Source organism: Tauraco erythrolophus, chromosome 8, assembly GCF_009769465.1.
Source record: "Tauraco erythrolophus isolate bTauEry1 chromosome 8, bTauEry1.pri, whole genome shotgun sequence".
In the NCBI taxonomy this organism is placed as follows: Eukaryota; Metazoa; Chordata; class Aves; order Musophagiformes; family Musophagidae; genus Tauraco; species Tauraco erythrolophus.
The window spans coordinates 12,095,517-12,114,934 of record NC_141472.1 but is presented as its reverse complement, the minus strand read 5'-3'; the positions used below and the strand labels follow the sequence as shown (position 1 = coordinate 12,114,934).

The 19,418-nt window shown below is 34.5% G+C and overlaps 1 protein-coding gene across 1 annotated transcript in view; it reads left to right on the top strand.

The window, feature by feature from the left end:
- The window catches only part of DNAH7 (dynein axonemal heavy chain 7), a 122,234-nt gene that overhangs the window by 38,768 nt on the left and 64,048 nt on the right, over positions 1-19,418 (top strand). The window contains exons 23-35 of the mRNA XM_086616016.1: positions 616-725; positions 1,175-1,343; positions 2,864-2,966; positions 3,063-3,190; positions 4,379-4,591; positions 5,660-5,758; positions 9,537-9,785; positions 12,711-12,860; positions 13,931-14,113; positions 14,952-15,128; positions 15,442-15,573; positions 16,205-16,429; positions 18,439-18,636. Coding sequence (XP_086472142.1) covers positions 616-725; positions 1,175-1,343; positions 2,864-2,966; positions 3,063-3,190; positions 4,379-4,591; positions 5,660-5,758; positions 9,537-9,785; positions 12,711-12,860; positions 13,931-14,113; positions 14,952-15,128; positions 15,442-15,573; positions 16,205-16,429; positions 18,439-18,636 — 2,136 coding nt within the window. The remainder of the gene's footprint in view (positions 1-615; positions 726-1,174; positions 1,344-2,863; positions 2,967-3,062; positions 3,191-4,378; positions 4,592-5,659; positions 5,759-9,536; positions 9,786-12,710; positions 12,861-13,930; positions 14,114-14,951; positions 15,129-15,441; positions 15,574-16,204; positions 16,430-18,438; positions 18,637-19,418) is intronic.

The following is a 19,418-nucleotide window of genomic DNA, read 5'->3' as shown; positions in this document are numbered from 1 at the left end:
TCAGGTAGAGGTTTTAATCTGGCTTACTGTCTATATATTTGTGCATTACTTTTATTGAAAAGACTTATTGTCAATGTTATTTGTGCATTAACTTTTCTCAGAAAAATAAAAATATTTATGCTGGATAGTGGTGGGATACGATATTTTTACAATCATCGTGACAATAGTTCCCATAATACAGAAGACATTGCATGTGAAATTAAAACCAATGTATATGTAGGGGTCGTACTTTGCCATATCAGAGTCATCAGGTTGACCATAACTACAGCTATTGGTCATGATTACTTCTGTTTACCTTTTAGAAAGTCTGCTAGCTTTCTAAGTAGCTACACAAGACAGTTTTATTCTGCAGTATGGTTAGTCAGATCTCTTTTTAGATAACAGTTAATGTAAAAAATGTTCTTTTTGTGTTGATAATTTAGTATCCATTAATGGCTAATTTTCTTTTTTTATTTGAGTCACACTGAAACCAGTATGTCAGAGTAATCAGTGGTCTGCTATGCTGTTTCTAACAGCATTGGGTCTGTTAAGGAACTTGAGCAATAGTGTTGATTTGTGGGTGTGGATTTTTAAAAAATTATTTAATTAATCTAAAATTAATGCCTTGTTCCTTAGGAAGGGCATCTAGAAACAAAGATAATCAATGCTGGACTGAGGTATGGATATGAGTATCTTGGCAATACCCCTAGGCTGGTTATTACTCCACTTACAGACAGATGCTACAGGTAAAACTGAAGGTTACTAAATGTACTGTATTAGCAAGAATTTATTTATTTGAGATATTTTAATTAGTCCTGAGAATGGATGACTCCAGAATTGTATTTTTTATGTTCTAAGGGGCATAATTAGAGTAGGATTTGTCTCTTTTGGTGGAGTAGAATTGATCCCGTATGAATATTTAAATTTGTGATAAAATTAATCTTTTGTGGCACTATAATTAGTGATAAATTACAAGGGGATATAGATTTAGAAAGTGGAAAGTAAGCTATTCTCTCGTGAACTTCATAGATTTCTACACGTTCGTGAGCTACAGCTGGCCAGAAGCAAGTAAACTGTACCATTACAGGAAAATTCAGACATGAAACAAATTTTTTAAAGTTTCTGATGAAAGAGCAGCTGTAAAAATAGCATAAAAATTTGTACAGTTTATTTTTTTCTATTATTTTATTTCCAGAACCCTATTTAGTGCACTACACCTGCATCTTGGAGGTGCCCCTGAAGGTCCTGCTGGAACTGGAAAAACAGAAACTACAAAAGATTTAGCAAAGGCTGTAGCTAAACAGTGTGTGGTTTTCAATTGTTCTGATGGATTGGATTACCTTGCATTAGGAAAATTTTTTAAGGTTTGGATAAGTCTTGAGTATCAAATTCTCAGTTACATTAAAGCACTTTAATTATTTTGGCACTTGAAGTGATCTTAAGGTATTGTAAATGTATCTTTCTCCAGCTCCAGACCACTATATAATGCTAATATTGTGCAGATAGGTCTTACCGTAAGTAAGAATCCAACTGAGGTATCAAAATGTTAACGTGTTTTGAAAATGAAATATACCGTAATGATATTATTTGCTTATTCAATGAGTGCGTTTTTAATAGCCGATTGCAAATTTTAGAGGACTCAAGGTTTAATCTGAACTCCAAATAAGCTGCTAAAAGTCATTATATTATACAAATCAGGCATATGTTCGTTTTGATACTAGCCTGAGTAGACAGCTGTGTATAATGAAAATCTGTCCTGAATGGGCATCTGTGTGTTTTAGACCAGTGTCCTGATCTGGGTTGGAATGATACAAAAATAGGGAAAGTATACCTTCCACCCTGGCATTATTCTTACCTTCTGAGTCAGAGGTGGCATTGGAACAATGTGATTTGTCTTCAAAACTCAACATGATGGAAGTTCATCAAAATAAGCTAAATTAAGAGTTTTTGTTTGGCATGATGAAAGCAAAATTCTGTGTCTTAAATGGGAATTTTAGAATTACTGTTAACAAATCATGAGATGCCATCAAAAGGCTACAAGGGGCAATGGCTTTAAACTGAAAGAGGGGAGATTTAGATTAGTTATTAGGAAGAAATTCTTCACTCTGAGGGTGGTGAGGCAGTGGAACAGGTTACCCAGAGAAGTTGTAGATGCCCCATCCCTGGAAGTGTTCAAGGCCAGGTTGGATGAGGCTTTGGGCAAACTCATGTAGTGGAGGGTGTCTCTGCCCATGGCAGGGGGGTTGCAACTAGATCTTTAAGGTCCCTTCCAACCCTAACCATTCTGTGATTCTCTGTGACTACCAGTGCTGCAGAGATGGTGCAGTAGCATTTGGGGAGCATATCTCAGAAAAGACCTATGAATTAACCAGAACTGTAGCAAAAGAGTATTATTCTTTAGTTGCACTTAGGTAATGTGGTATGCCATAAGATGCCGTAACAAAACAGTGAATTTTAGCCATGCAGAAGTCTGTATGTTGTCTTTTGTCACTGTGAACCCTGTTAGCATAGATGCAAAAGAAGTTTAGATTTTTTTGAGGCTTTTTTAGTGCTGAAATCTTCCCCTTTGTCGAGTTTCGAAATACTGACTAAAGGTAAAACTTGCAAAATGTATGTATTTGATAGGTCTTTTGCATATGACAGAAAAATTAGGATTTTGAATTACTTTGTACAGGCTTTTTGTCTCAATTTTTTTTCTTTTTTTTTTTTTTTACAAGCAAACTTAGTTTTTAAATTTCTGTGATTCTCTTTGAAACAAATTCTATCTGGAAAGGTTAGTGCTCTAGATCATGGATATAAGTCCTTTTTCTTACTGCAGCATTGTTTTGATCAGCATGTCCAAGATAAGTAGTTACCTAATTAGTCGTATGTCCGTCTCTTTTAGGGTTTACTGTCTTGTGGGGCATGGGCTTGCTTTGATGAATTCAACAGGATTGATTTGGAAGTACTCTCTGTGGTTGCTCAGCAGATTTTTACTATCCAAAGAGGTAAACTGTTATTTTAGTCATATCTTTCACTTACGTATGATAAAGAGTAAAGACAAAACCCGCCCAGCAATGACATTAGTTGCTATTTCTCCATAGGCATTAATTCAGGATCTGATTTAATAGTATTTGAAGGAACTGAACTGAAACTGAACCCTACATGTGCTGTCTTCATTACCATGAATCCTGGTTATGCTGGGCGTTCAGAGCTTCCTGATAATCTTAAGGTATTATAACACTTATTGTTTTATTACTTTTAATAACTAATACAGAAAGTAAAAGAAGAAATCACTTTTTGTCAAATATAGAAATTATTAAGAATATTTAATATCGGTTACCTTCATGTTTTGATTACATCAGTGTAAAAATCATCTTCTTTCAGAAGAAAAAGAAATTAAAAAGGATAATTAGAATGAAAAATAGGAACAAACTGAATTTTAAAATGTCAGGAAGTGGTTCTGTGATTCAAAGTCTGACTGTAAAGATGAAAAAAAAAAAGTTTAAAAAAGCTCAAACCTTTGTGTGTTTCTTGGCCAAGCATCTGAAAATTCAAAAATTAAAAGGAATACTTTATAGTGTACAAGCAATGAATAATATCTTAATATTGAAATATAATGTGGCTTTTTTTTTTATTAATTTCTGTTTTTTTTTTCTGATCTTTTGATTTGATCTGAAGGGATTTATGGTGGTTTTAATTCTAGATTTCTATTCTGCTCAAGTTTATTATTGAGTGATTGTTACAAGAGTGCTACATTCTTTCTTACCCTTTAAATATGTGTCCTATGTCCATAGAAAAAAAAAAGTTAATCTGAGCAAATATCTTAATAAATTAATACAAATGTAGAAAAGTACAGTCTTTGTAAATATTTCTCAGAACTGTCTGGGAAGTTTACTCACTAATGAATAATAAGAATACAAGATTCAAAATCACTACTTGTATGGATGAAAGAGAATAATTTTAAAAACTTTCTGGTAGAATATGAAAAGTAGTGGAAGTTTTGTCTGTTTGAAAGTATTCTGATGCCTGTTTGGTAGAACAGTTGTAAAATTGAAGCACAGGCTGCAGCTAAACAATGCTGTTAGGAGTCTGAGAGCATCCTTATTTGCTGTAGTTGTGTTACGCTCCCCTGTTCCTTCCAGCGCATGTGCTATTTTATGTGGTTTTGTTGTTAATCTTGAAAGAAGACGACCTGCAACCCACGAATTGTCATAATGGAAGACAAAGTATTTCTGAGTGTTTATGGAAAGCCATTAAATACATTGTAGTCATAATTGTGATAGTTAAATTTAATTGGCTGTCACTTTATTAATGAAATAATGAAAAAATAGTATTTTATGTAATTATAGAAAAAAGTTGTATCTAATAATGTAGTATAATTTTTTCTGATGTGGTTTTTCATGTATGTGTTTAATAGGCTCTCTTTAGAACGGTAGCTATGATGGTTCCTGATTATGCCATGATTGCAGAGATTGTTCTGTATTCTTGTGGTTTTGTTACTGCTCGACCTCTGTCTGTAAAAATTGTAGCTACGTACCGTCTGTGTTCAGAGCAGTTGTCTTCTCAGCACCATTACGATTATGGAATGAGAGCTGTGAAGTCAGTACTCACTGCTGCTGGCAACCTGAAGGTAAATTTTCTTTGTCATCCAGTAACTTAGTGATGTGTCTCTTTAGTAACAGAAGGGACACTGTTCTACATAATGGCAAGTATCCGTTTAAAATTTCATCCTGGGATACCTATGAAGATGAAAAGAGTATGTATTAGGGCATGAGCTGAAGAAAGTCAAGAAGAAACAAAGCTGCAGGACCCTTCACCACACCACTTGTCACTGAATTGTGTGCCTATTAAGTGTGCTGATTATCTTTCAAGAATTCTAGTCGAATGCAAATTTACTGAGTTGTTTGGCATCTTAGCCACTGCTTTGCTCTGCTTTTCTTAGCGGGTTCAGATGCCTTTGCCGTAGTATGCGTACACTTTCCAGCAGCACACTGGCTTGTATCTGCCACATGTGAATTTGATCACTTTTATCTGTAAGAAAAATGGTGTAGGATGTAGTATTTTGTTTTGGCTTGTGTTGTGGATGAATGATTTTACTATAAAGCTAAGCTATTTTATTAATTGTTATTTTTATTTAGGTAGACTAGTATAATTTATAATTCTGTTCCAATTGTTTTTCAATCTATAATTCTACTACTACAAAAAAACCCCTACAAAACCCCAAATCAGCAACTAAGCTATGTATTGTGGCAAAAGAGGCACATACTTTTTTTTTTTTTTTTTTTTTTTTTTATAACCTAGGAGAGTGATCTATATGCAAGCTTTTAGAATTTCCACTTCACTGAAGGCAGCTTTATGTCAAAGTAGGGAAAATCACTCTTCTTAGAAAGAAAAAGAATACATCTTAGAAAGCAAAAACCCAATAGTTTAGGAAAAATGGCATATCAGATTTATGGTAACACCTATCACAGGGTATAAACTAAAGTGAAATTAGCCTGTCTTTAGAAACCTACTGCAGACACCTTGATTATGAATGTATAAACATACATCCAGAACGTACCTTGTCATCAGTGGACCTGAACTTGCCAAGATAATTGCATAGCTGCACAACAAGAAACGTTCAGTAAACCAAGCAAGTTTAACATCTGTTTTTTGAAACTATGAAAATTAACTAACGCTATTTTTTACTATTTTTTAGCTGAAATATCCATTGGAAGATGAAGAAACTTTGCTCCTTAGATCCATTACAGATGTCAACCTACCTAAATTCTTGTCTCATGATTTACCACTTTTTGAGGTAGAAAACATACACATTTTTAGTAATGTAAAGAGCTCGCCAGAAATACTAGTTGATAAAAATGTTATGTAACAGGTTTATCAGCGAGATGGATCAAAGATTTTTTTAATCTAGCCTGTAATTATTTTGAAATATAATCTTAACTGTTCCTTCCTAGCAAATATAGAGAGCATTTTGGTTTTAAGCCTTTAGACCAATGAAAGTTTCTACCAACTCTACCGCTTGAAATAGTAACATACTATTTTTATATATTGTGTATTCAACATTTCAGAATACCTTGTAAGTATTCTTATGAAATAGTTAGATACTAATAGTCTCCTCTTTATAAGAGAAAATTTGGATTTTCATCTAAAATGTGCAAAACAATAAATAGACTAAGTGGCCCATATTCATTCTTTTCCTGAATTGATCTTAATATGGAAATGAGCTGGAGAAAATGATTTGTAACTTGCTCCCCTGATTTACAGGATGCACTAACACAGTCAGTCTGTGTTTTAATATGTGCCATTTGGATTGGATGTTCAATCTGTTAACCACGGGATAGGTGTGTTTAATATACCTCTGATTGAACCAGACATGTCCAACACAAATGTGAGCTGTCAACTTGGTTAGGGAAAGTTTGCAATCTTCTTTGGTAGCTGTGAGCTTTCTGTGTCATGTCAGAAAAAGAAGAAAGGATCTGAGCTGGTGTACATAGAAGTTTGGAAACTGTGAAAACATTGTCCTTCGTGTGTACCTTTTTAAATGTTAGTAGAAAGATCTTATGTGGAAAAAAAAACCCTGTTTCTTCATATACAGCCATTGGAATTTGTGTGCAATTATACACTCAGAACGTCAAAAACACTCATGAGTTGTTTTGCAGAGTAATAGGTATATTTTAGCAGTTGTATTAGTTGCAATTATATTTTCAGTGCATAATACTTATTTTTGTGTAATTTTATAATGCAATAAAATGAGGTAATTTCTATAAGAAAACGTGCATGAGAGCGTGAAAGTAATATGGAAGGTCTTTCCTTTAGGAATTTTAAGAGAAAGCTTTAGAAATCTGAAGCACAGAAAAGGTAATTGCCTTGCTGAAAGTTAAATGAAAATGTAATGAATTAGAAACTGAACAATCTCGGTCTCTGGACACTGTTACTCTAATCTAATTAAAATTCTGCTTAAATTACACGCTTGTTCCTGAAAACGAGTCATGAGCATGAAGGGAGATTTCGTATTTTCTTGAGTTTTGAAATAGTGGAGATAAATTTAGCAAAGTTGTCTGGGAAAGTTGAAGCATCTTCACTAGTTGTTTGTCCAAGTTTCAGTCTTTAAGAATAGTAATGTTAAGAACTTAGTGTACAGAAACTAACTGTATTTATGAAGTAATACTGTACGTTTTTCACTTTCACGGGATAACAAATGTATGTTGCTTTAGAGATGAAATAGCCTTGCCACATACTAATATTTTGCTTTTTGGCATATCCCAAAAATAGGAAAAATTTTAGAGGTTGAAACTGGGAAGTATCCCTTTATTGACTTGTAAAAAGCAAAAGAAGGCTAAGGAATATAAGGCCAATAATTAGAATTCGAGTAGATGATTATGTCAGTACAGAACTGATGCATGTTACAAGAAAAACACTGGCAAATGAGCACGATGCCACAATGTCACTGTAATTAGTTATCCATTGTGAGACAGATTGCAGAGTCAGCAGTAATTTAGGCCTAGAGTATGTGGGAATTGTAATAGCGTAATTCTGTTAGTTCTGGAATGAAGTAGCTTTGTTTGAAATTCTTATCAGATACAGAGAGAACTGTAAAAAAGATTTAGTTCAGCAGTAGTAATGCAATTTAAAATTTTTAATATGATTTTAAGAACTATTTCCTTTTCTATTATGAGAAATATTAATTTCTTCCCTCAATTTACATATTACACTTGAGAGAAATGAGGAAACACCCATGTCCTCCCTCCTTCATTTTCATTTTGCTGGTTTTGCCTTCATTGTTCAGGTCTCCAGTGTAGTCAGATCCATCTGGCTTGAGATACACAGTAATTCTCCTGTGTTTATGCAGGAGTATGCAAATGATATGTACCTTCTCTGTCTTGTTTTAAATTACTTATAGTCCATTCAGTTTTTTGAATCTTGATTTTTTTGATGCTTAAAAAAATATTTTCCTTTAGTACTATCCTGTAGTATATTTCATTGGGCCTATCTTAAAGTGTTTGGGCCCTGTTAAAGCTGTTGTTTATAATATTGATCCTGCTCTGTTATGGAGAAAACACTTTTTCCTAGCAGTAAAACTTATGCTGTTATACTGATTTGTTTCTTTTAATATGGTATTTCTCCATTTCCTCATTCTTCTGTCATCCCTCCTTGTAAGAAGGGGTGATTAATAGGTTATTTTTTTCTCTTATTATCTCAGTTATAAAATCTAGTAGGCATAAAAAGACCAAACTGTACAAATCTTGAAATCTTTCACAGAGAGTGTGGAGAAAAAGTGCAAGAGAGAAGGCTCCGGGGTGATCTTATAGCAGCCTTCCAGTACTTAAAGGGGGCCTACAGGAAAGCTGGAGAGGGACTTTTTACAAGGGCATGTAGTGATAGGACAAGGGGCAATGGCTTTAAACTGAAAGAGGGGAGATTTAGATTAGATATAAGGAAGAAATTTTTCACTCTGAGGGTGGTGAGGCACTGGAACAGGTTGCCCAGAGAAGTTGTGGATGCCCCATCCCTGGAAGTGTTCAAGGCCAGGTTGGATGAGTCTTTGGGCAACCTGGTGTAGTGGAGGGTTTCGCTGCCTATGGCAGGGAGGTTGGAACTAGATGATCTTTGAGGTCCCTTCCAACTCTAACCATTCTATGATTCTATGAATGACCAATGGAAATTTTACATCAAATGTGTTTCAGACAAGAAAAACTGCTCGCCTTGAACACAGCTTGGTATTTCTACTTGGGAAATATGATTATTTTCATTGGAAAAGCCCTGGTTTTATCTTAGACAATTGTAAAACATGCCCCTGGTAGCACAGAACATGAAACATGTATTTTAATCCACTTAAATAAAAAAAAAAAAAACCAAACACTTTAAGGTCAGGATGGAGTATGCTCATTAATACGTTACCAGTGGAAACTAACAATGCTAAAAGAAAACCAAAGCACATAGCAGAAGGAAACTGACATACATAGTAACAGGAAAAATGTCAAAATAATGCGATTCAAAATTCACCAATAATTGCTGTCATTGTAATTTCTAAAGAACATGTTTTCTTTTGAATGTTTTTTCAGTAATCTTTGCATCCCAAGTTGATATAGCAGAGCTGTCTAATTGAAATGATAACCCAGAGATTCTTTTTCTCATTTGTTATGTCTTCAATTTGTTCTGTATCTTTCTTGTTTTGCTGTAAGCAAAACTGTAGGATCTTTGCTTTTAAATTTAGATTTCAGTTAATTATTTTTCAGTTGTTGAGGGAAAAAGGTAAATGCTTTCTCTGCTTTCTAACTGCAAGATTTATAAACCAGTTTGATAAAAGCTGTTTATCAGGAAGAGCATATGCTTAGGTAGTTAATCCCTTCTCTATATGCCCAGGTAAATATGAAAAAGATACATGAAATAAATATCAATAATAAATTACAAAGTCAGAATTTTGGCTCAGACAAAGGTGACGTGAAATTCATAATTATTTTATTTTAATCAAGATAGATATTAATCTGCCCAGCGTCAACAAAGGGTTGATTGCATGAGTTTCAAACCAAATTACTATGAAAATAAGTGTACTTTCCAATTAATTTTTTGGATAGAGTATTACTTCAGATTTGTTTCCTGGTGTGAAGCTCCCAAAACCAGACTACAGTGACCTATTGGAAGCCATCAAAACAAACTGTGATGCTATGAATCTGCAAATGACTGACACATTTACTATGAAGATCCTGCAGATATATGAGATGATGATTGTGCGTCATGGCTTTATGATAGTTGGAGAGCCTTTTGGGGGAAAAACATGTGCATATCGAGTTCTGGCAGGAGCATTGGGAGACATATGTGAGAAGGTACCTAAACGTTTTTATGAAAATGTATAGTGAAAAACTATTTTCAAACAAATTTTGTAAACATATTTTAGTATTTGTACTGAATATAGAATTTACTTCAAGGAACTTAGAAGTAAGAGGAAAAGCTAAAGAATTTGATTGAGAAGCTGTACTTCCAAACTTACGTAAGATAGGATGACCCAATTTTAAATTTATGCATTTAATACTTTTCTACACATGGCATTTTCTCTAAATTCTTTCATTGGATTGAACAAGGCATGAATTAGCTACTTGAAATTTTATGATAAACTGTTTCTTATGAAAGCTTTATATGAGATTTCCAACTTACTCATGTGACAGCTGCTGAACTCTCTTTTAACAGAGATAATTCAGTTTAGACCTACACCAAACAGTGGATCTGCTTCATAAACTTATACAAAGTTTTGAAGATTTTCTGATAAGGATATAATAAACCCATGTAAACCCAGATACTAAATAGTCTCAAATTTTGATTATTTTCAAAACCAGAGTATTTCAGTTTTTCAGACAAATTTTAGATCTGAAACAAATCCAAAATCTGTTCTGCTAAATAATTTCTCACTTGACATAGGAGAAGCGGGTAATAATTGTTATCTGTGGAACGTTTAAGTGGTCCAGTAGTATAGCTATACTAAATCTTGCTCAAATTCAAGCCATCAAAATACGTGTTTCATATATGAGATCTCTGAATCCTGCCACATGGGCTGTGGAGGCTTTTGCAGAATAATGTAATCGAAGTTACTGTCTTCGGTGTTCTGTGTTCTAAGGACCTCTAGATTCAGTCTAGTCTGATCTGCTGGGATGGAATGTAAACCCAGTTCAAGGCACTCGTAGCTGTTTCTGAAAATAGGTGTCTAGGATTTGAGACTGGAGAGGTGACTGACCCACTCGTTGAACTCCAAGAACTTCCAGAGAAAAATAGCAATGACCATGAAGCTTAAGTGATCTTCAGGACACTGAATTTCTTCAGCCTGACTGGAAACATGCAACCAACCGCCTTAGCAGAATTGTTTCATTTCCTTAATGGTGATCCTCAGGCAGGCACCTTATATGTTTGTGCAGATATCAGCAAGAGTAGACTGGCTTGGCTTTCACATTGCTATTGCTATCGAACAGAACTCTACTCGTAATTACGAGTTTTTGTTAAAAGCTATTACTTATTTACTTCCTATATTATAGATGAAATTGTGAAGCTTTTGCTTTAGGTATGAAGGAAAAATTCTGTTCTTGCCTGTCATTCACATAACACAATATTTAATTTTCTGCTTTTCCTTGTAATTCAGTGAATCATTGTCTAGTCCTTCCCATTTTTGTTAAGGAAAAAATTACATGGTAGAGTAAGCATTTTTTATCTGATGATTTTTTTTCCTGTTAGCTCAGCTTCTTAATTAACTCTAATGACTAATCTAATGGCCATCACACCTTTTGGAGCTCCGCTCCCCCCAAAAAAAATAAAAAAAATTGGTATTGAACTAATGAACACAGTTTCATTTTGATTATTATAACAATTGCTTTTTTTGAGGATTTTTACCATCTTGAATAAAATCTTCTCATCAATCTGAACCGATTAGTGTTTAGTTCTGGGAATGCTAGCAGCTCTATGGGGACTATGTCTGAATTCTATATTTAGAGGACATTGTGATGAGTAAGATGAGGAGTGATTTGTGATGAATGAGGTAAGAAGCTGCTAACAGAAATAATACAAAAGAAAATTGTAAGGTACTTGCAAATCTTAAAGATTATAAATGTAAATTTTTGTCATTGCAACAGTGTTTTAATTTTTTAGCTGGGCAGCTGTGACAAAGCTGCTGTACTCGGGGTTTTTTTTTAAATTGTATTTTTGCCACGCTTGTGTGTTTGCTGTTCGCGTAGCTTATAACTCTTTCCAAGAAGATATTATCCATTTTCCCCTTTCTTTAGATATTACATTTGCCTCTGAATATTCACTTTGGTGAAATAAAAAAGTATGTTAGAATGAATTATAATTCAATACAAACTGTCAGAAAAAGAAGTTGTAATCATACTTTATTTTATAAACATACTTGTTTCTCCTTTGAAGTAGTATAATAAAAATTCCTGCATTTTATGTTTCGTGGAGGGAAACAAAGTGTGTCTGTGGGAGGAAGGCAGTCAGAACAGGCATGAAATGACACCAAAGTTGTGATTTCTCAGTTCAAGTTCATAAACAATAGAGCTGCTTTTGGAAGGAAAGAGGTTTTTTCTTAAATTAGGGATACACATTTCTTATATTTTAAGGCTATAGTAAGTAGGTGTTCAAATGAGTGTTTGCAGTTTGTTAAGTTTTGCTTGTGATTCATTCATGTATAACAGTGGTTTTCAGTTCTCTGATGTGTGCAGTATTTAGTCGCAGAGAAGAAACGAATCAGTTGAAGCTTAATCAAAAAGTAAAATCAGATATCTTTATATCGTTTAAGTAAAAAAAAAAAACAAAACAAACACCAAACCAAAAACCCAAACCAACTTTGTAATGTCATTTTGACGTCAGTCTCAGAAATTTACCAAGGTAGTTGTATGTATTCCTTAAACATGGGAAAAATGAGATAGAGAGACAAGGGGCTTGGCCTGTGGTAACCCCTGTAAGTGTAAGAATAGAACTTGAGTCTCTTGATTGACTGCCTAATGTTCATTTATCAAGCCACTGTCAGTATTAAAACTAGACTTCCAACTATATATAATAAAGTCAGGATAATTGTCTTCAGACACTTTCAAATCTTTTCAAATCAAACCATCTTTCAAATGTAGTATATGTAATGTCTTTCCTGCTGTAAGCTGATGAAATTTTAATGAAGGTTTAATAATATATAACTGTAAAATTCAAAATAAAACAAATGGCATAATAAATTCCAGGTTTGATGTTAACAGATATTATTACTTTTATGTCTTCAGGGGCTGATGGAAGAAAAAAAAGTTCAGATCACTGTTTTAAATCCCAAATCTATAACAATGGGTCAGCTGTATGGACAGTTTGATCCAGTGTCACATGAATGGTCAGATGGCATCCTAGCAGCGTGCTTCAGAGCATTTGCTTCTTCCCCAGTAAGTGCCTAACGGGCTTAGAGCATTTTGGGAAATGGCTTTTCAATTTATAGATTTGAGATTTTAATTCCATATTGTTTGCATGACCACTGTAGGATTAATCATTTGAATGTAGACACTGCAATTTGGCTTGATCAGAGTCTACTCCATGCAAAGTATTTTTTGGATGCTAGTGAATTAAGATTTGTGCTTCAGAAGTCCTTATGTGAAGATAAAGATGGTTTTTTTTGTCTGTTTGTTTACATATGTTATAAATAAATGAATGTTTAATCTTTCTAACATATTGTCACTCCTTGTTTTCTGATTATGGCCCAAATCTGTGCTGTTTATATATATATGGGCATTTTGATGTTTATTTTGGAAGAAACTACTGTCTTGAGTGTGGCTTATGGCTGACCTTCCATTGAAGTCCATTGAAATATTGCGTATAATCAAAGATGTATTTATGTGACAGATACTTTACTTTTTGCTATTGATTGCAATATCTGGCTCTTTGTCCCTGTAAACTTAAAGAATAGTTAATTTAAGTTGATCAACACGAAGTTCATCATCTCTAATAACATTTGCAGAACTGCACAACTGCTTTGTATTTTCCTGTAAGAAATGTGATGAATACCTATGACTGTTTGCTTATATTGTAAAAAAACAGGCATATTACATTTAGACATTACCATATTCCTTAAATTAGTCCTATTGACTTCCATGGTAGTGTGCAGAAGGTATTACTGATGAGTAGTAAATTTGTATTAACAGTCTCACTGTGCCATAAGTCAAAGTATTTGAATATGTTGTAGGTTGACAGAAGCAATGTACAGCATTGCAAGTATAACTGAAAGCAACTGGTCAAAGATATAAACCTTCTATAGTTAAATGCAGTATATGCTTTGAAGTTATAAAACTAAATTGTGAATATAGATTGTGATTTCAGAAACTGCTTGTGAATACAACTCTGTACTCTGGGTATTTTCAAATATTTTTTGTGGAAAATAACTTTAGATCCAAAATATTTATTTTACAGTAAATGTAATTAAATTGCAAATATTTGATTAAAAATATTTTCTGCAAACCAGACTCCAGATAGGAAATGGCTGGTTTTCGATGGGCCAGTGGATGCAGTATGGATTGAGAATATGAATACTGTGCTTGATGATAATAAGAAGTTGTGCCTTATGAATGGAGAGATTATCACAATGTCACAGCAAATGAGCCTTATTTTTGAACCAATGGATTTAGAAGTTGCTTCTCCTGCTACTGTAAGTACCTGTCTCTGAAAGACTGATTACAAATGTCTTTGATTATTGTGATATATATTCTAATTTTTTAAGAATACACTTAAGTGACAATAGTAACTGTAAGTTTGTATTTCTTTGATATATGTTTAAAATAAAGAACAGTGTAGCTTGGTTTTCTTGTTTAAATTTTTTGTCATCTTACAGTATGATGTGAAAAATTGCATATTTACATACGTAATGTAAATTACATATACAGAAGACCCTGTAACTGTTCAGAGTTTGGCCCTTGCGAATGTCTGGCAAGAAAAATAAAATCATTCATGTGCAAATGTTTAATTTCCTAGACAAATTCTGGTAACACCAACAATTGCTGCATTACTGGCGCCGTATCTGTATCTATCACACTTGTTTTTTTGATGGCGTTTCGTAGAATACAAAAATTTTCTCTTGAATATGAATACAGGTTTGAATAATAATATAAACAGAACAAAATATCTTCATAGTCATACCGGGAAGGAGATTTTACTTAAAAATTAAATAAAAATTAATTAAAAATTAAACACTAGTAGTCACTCTAGTAGTCATTGTATTATCTTTTGTGACCTTAATATTGGGAACTAAGTCTATTTAAGAGGAAAATCTATCTTTGACATTATGACTCCTATTGGCTGAAGAAATAAAGCCAGGTTTGAAACATGTCTTCCTCAGGGCTCACAGAAACCCACTGTGCATTTTATACCAGCTTCTAATAATCCCAGGAGCTGTATAACACTAAATGTTATTTTAAGTTCTTTTAATAGGAAAAAAACTTTGGAGATCACATGAGATAACATGCATCTGTTGGTTTCTTTATGTTTAGGTTTCAAGATGTGGCATGATCTATATGGAGCCCCATATGTTAGGCTGGAGACCATTAATGATGTCTTGGCTAAATACAATGCATTCAGGAATCAGCTCTGCACATAAAGAATTTATAATAGGCCTGTTTGACAGAATAATTCCGCTCTGTCTTGAGTTTATTAGGAAATACACAAAGGTAGGATAAAGAATTTTTCTGAGAAACTAAAAGCGTATAAATTATTTTCACTTCCAAGTGCCAAAGGAACAAATCGTTTTATTTGGACCATGTTAATTTATATTTATTAATTTTTAAAAACAGCTGTTAAGATAAAGGCTGTGAGCAAGGTTTCTGTGTGTATTGTTCAACTTGCTTCTGAATGTATTTTAGCCACACTTATCCTACAGGGTTTTTTATCTTTACAGTGAGCAAAAAAAACCCACCATCTAGCAGTCTCTTTTCAGTGAGTTTAACATACCAGCAACTGAGAGAATTTCTTCTTTCTTTTCAGGAACTGTCTCCTACTTCAGATACAAACTTAATTCGATCACTAATGAATCTCATGGACTGCATGATGGATGAATTTACTGATGGAGCCAAAATTAAAGCTATGAATGACCAGGACATTTTCTCTTGGCTTGAGGTAGGCATTTTGTTTAACATACAGAATAGGAAATTCCAAACCAGGCTTTAGTGAAAAGGAGTTCACAAGCAATAAAACCTATAGTTCATCATTAGAATACTTATTTTGTAATGTCGATTGAGGAAAATACTTTTACCTTCTTTATAATTGATACATAGTTGAATCTGATGTGTTTGATGTCTTAATATAAATTTAATGAATTTTCTACAAACCAGCCAAAATTATATGTGATTCCCCAGTTTCTGGTATCTCAGTTTATTACTAGTTAGGTCAATTCTATCTAAGGATTACAATTGGAGGAAAACCCTGTTAGCAGGCATAGCCATCAGTGTATGACATAGGCCTTTGAATAAGAGAACCATAATCTAAATTTTTCTGGAATAAAAGGCAGTCTGTGCTTAAACTTTCTCAAAATAACAGCTCTCTGCTCAGCAAGTCAGGCATTTTGCTGTACAACAAAGGTGATCAGATGCCGATAGTTAATGTAAGTGGTATTCTGTTTTACCAGCAGCATGGTTCCAGTTGTAGTTCTATTGTGATTTGTGGCAAAAATTTTACTTCAATGAATAAGAACTTTGTAATATGCAGGTACTGAAGTTACTTCCCCCTCCCCCCCCCCTCCCTATTCTAGGGTATTTTTTTGTTTTCACTGATATGGTCTGTAGGAGCTAGCTGTAAAGAAGATGATCGACTGAAATTTGACAAAGTTGTGCGAGAAATCCTTAATGGACCAGTTAGCGAGGAGACAAAAGAACGATACAAATTGTTGAGCAGTATTGATTCACAGCCTTCAAAAGCTTTCACAGTCCCATTTCCAACAGAAGGAACAATTTATGATTATCGGTTTGTCAAAAAGGTAAGGATTGCAAGATAAGATAAGGACTTCAATTTTAAAATAATCTTTTATGAATGCTACAAGGTGTGTATTGTTATTGTAAATTTGTTTGTTCTATCTCCTCCTTTTGTCGCTGAATAGGACAGATGTTCCTACTTGTGAGCTAGTGACAGTCTGGTGTTCTGGCAGGGGCTTGGAATACCAAAGCCTGTCTTTTTGGCTATCGGAATAATTGCCTGTTGTGGCAGAACAAGCTTGCAGAAAATCTCGACCGTTTTTTTTTTCTGTTACTTTTTTATTCTTGATTTCTTGCAAGGTTATTTTATTTTGGGTTTCAGACCTTTTGTTAGGTTGAGGAAGCACGTGATATACTTTAGGCCATAACTCTTTCAGTACTGTAGAAGGCTACTTCTCAGGCTCTTCTTTGCCCCTTTTTCCTGGGATTAAGATGTCAATCCATGATGCATCTCTCCCAGTGGAGAAAAAAACTTCACACAGTGGATCTATTATGCTCCAGAGACTCCAACATAAAAGAAATGTAGAATCATAGAATGGTTAGTGTTGGAAGGGATCTCAAAGATCATCTAGTTCCAAACCCTCCACTACAACAGGTTGCCCAAAAACTCATCCAACCTGGCCTTGAACACTGCCAGGGATGGGGCATCCACAACTTCTCTGGGCAACCTGTTCCAGTGCCTCACCACCCTCAGAGTGAAAAATTTCTTCCTTATATCCAATCTAAATCTCCCCTCTTTCAGTTTAAAGCCATTGCCCCTTGTCCTATCACTACATGCCCTTGTAAAAAGTCCCTCCCCAGCTTTCCTGTAGGCCCCCTTTAAGTACTGGAAGGCTGCTGTAAGATCACCCCAGAGCCTTCTCTTCTCCAAGCTGAGCAGCCCCAACTCTCTCAGCCTGTCTTCATTGCAGAGGTGCCCCAGCCCTCTGATCATCTTCGTGGCCCTCCTCTGGACTCGCTTCAGCAGCTCCATGTCATTCTGATGTTGGGGACTCCAGAGCTGAACGCAGTATTCCAGGTGGGGTCTCACGAGAGCAGAGTAGAGGGGCAGAATCACCTTCCTTGACCTGTTGGCCACACTTCTTTTGAGGCAGCCCATGTACCTTTTGTTTGTTTGTTGTTTCTGTGAAGTCCTGTTGCAGTACAATGAGAACTGCTTTTGTCTAGACTTAAGCTCCTGTATGATTCCTGCGTCTTTCCAAGGAAAGTGGTTGAGATTTCAATCAGCAATAAAGGCTTTATGTCTCTGATCGTAATCCATAAAAACATGTTTTTCCAGTAAAGGAGGTTTTGTGTTCAGAAGTGGGCACATGCCCCCTCTAAGAAAGACTTCAGGAGAGAGCAATCTCTAGGAATTGCATATAACTTGTATCTCAAGATAGAATTTTTTGGGGATAGGATGCAACATACAGTTGTTTTAGGACTATTTACATTTAAAAAAAAAATTTCCTTGTATTAATTTACTGCTGGACAGTTTTGACATGTTTTAAGCCTCCTCTAATAGGCTGATCTAAAAGTAGGCTGATCCAGAGTCTTCTAGAGAAAGTGCTGTGGAGCTTCAGTGCTAAAAATAATCTACCCTCAAATTCCATAGTTTGGAGATATTTATTATGAAGGAGAGTCTGTGAAAAGTCTGACTATGTTTTTTCAGTTTTAGTGACTAAATTTATACAGTAATTTCCTATTTTATTACATATTTATATACTATGTATAATTCATATATAAATATGTGTATTTTTTCATTGTATATATAATATGTGTACAAATATGAAATGTAAGATAAAGTTCTTGTTGAGTAGTTGCATGCTTCAGGCCCAGGTGTTTCTTTTTAAGTACTCTCGATAACACTGCATTCTGAAACAAACTTGAGAAATCATTGATTAATCCTTTTAAAAATTGATTGATAAACCCCAATCTGTTAAATCCTGGAACTTTGATTTTTCTATTTCCATTGCTTCTATACTGTTTTTTCCTATTTATTATAAATACATGACTTTCATATAAATTAAAATAGGGCGCAGGAATTTGGGAGCCCTGGGTGGAAGCACTCAAATCAGCTCCTCCTATACCTCAACATATGATGTTTAATGAAATAATTGTACCAACTCTGGATACTGTTCGATACCTGGCATTGATGGAATTGTTGATAGTGCATCAGAAACCTTCCATATTTGTGGGGCCAACAGGAACTGGAAAAAGTACCTATATTACTGTAAGTACTTTTAATACTGACATTAAACATAGTTATAAAAGGGGTAAAATAAGGAATGATTTGGTAACTTTTTTCAAAAAAAGGAAAATGAGACATGAATTATTGGATATTATGAAATGAAATTATGGGCAACTAAAAATGCAGTTGTGTAGTAAAAGGTGATGATTTGAGGTTTTGAGGTGTTTTTTTCTTCTCTGCACTTCCAGACTAAGTTCTTAAGAAGCACCCAGTTGTCCACTGGAATGAGCTGCTAATAGGACCCGAACAGGGCTATTCCGTTCGGTTCCTGTGTTGATTTACTTTGCATTGTGATTATAGATATAGTTGGGATAGTCCACACGGACACTGATGCGTAAAAGGCTAAACCATTTAATAAGACATCCAGTCAAGATTGCTGAAAACAACAAGAAAAGAAATGCATACGTCCTAGAGATAGAAGCAGCAAAAATGTGTGCTGCTGTTAAAGCTTAGTAGATAACCTTTTCTAGTCAGGTGCTGCTATGGCAATTCCATGTGCTGGAAAATGGGGAGGAACAAGAATTTTGTCGCTGAAAGAAATATGAAGGCAAAAAATTAATAGCAGTAGTACCAAAGAATTCTTTATAGAAAATGACTATAGTGGGAAGCGGAAATGGCTAGTCAAGACCTTCCTAGGCAGTTTTCTTCAGATAACCAGTTGGCTATATCTGGTCATTACAATGACAAACAGCTGCCCGTTTCAAGATTAATAAATTTTAAATCAAAACAATTCTGTGTCCTGTTTTATAGAATGCCAAATACTC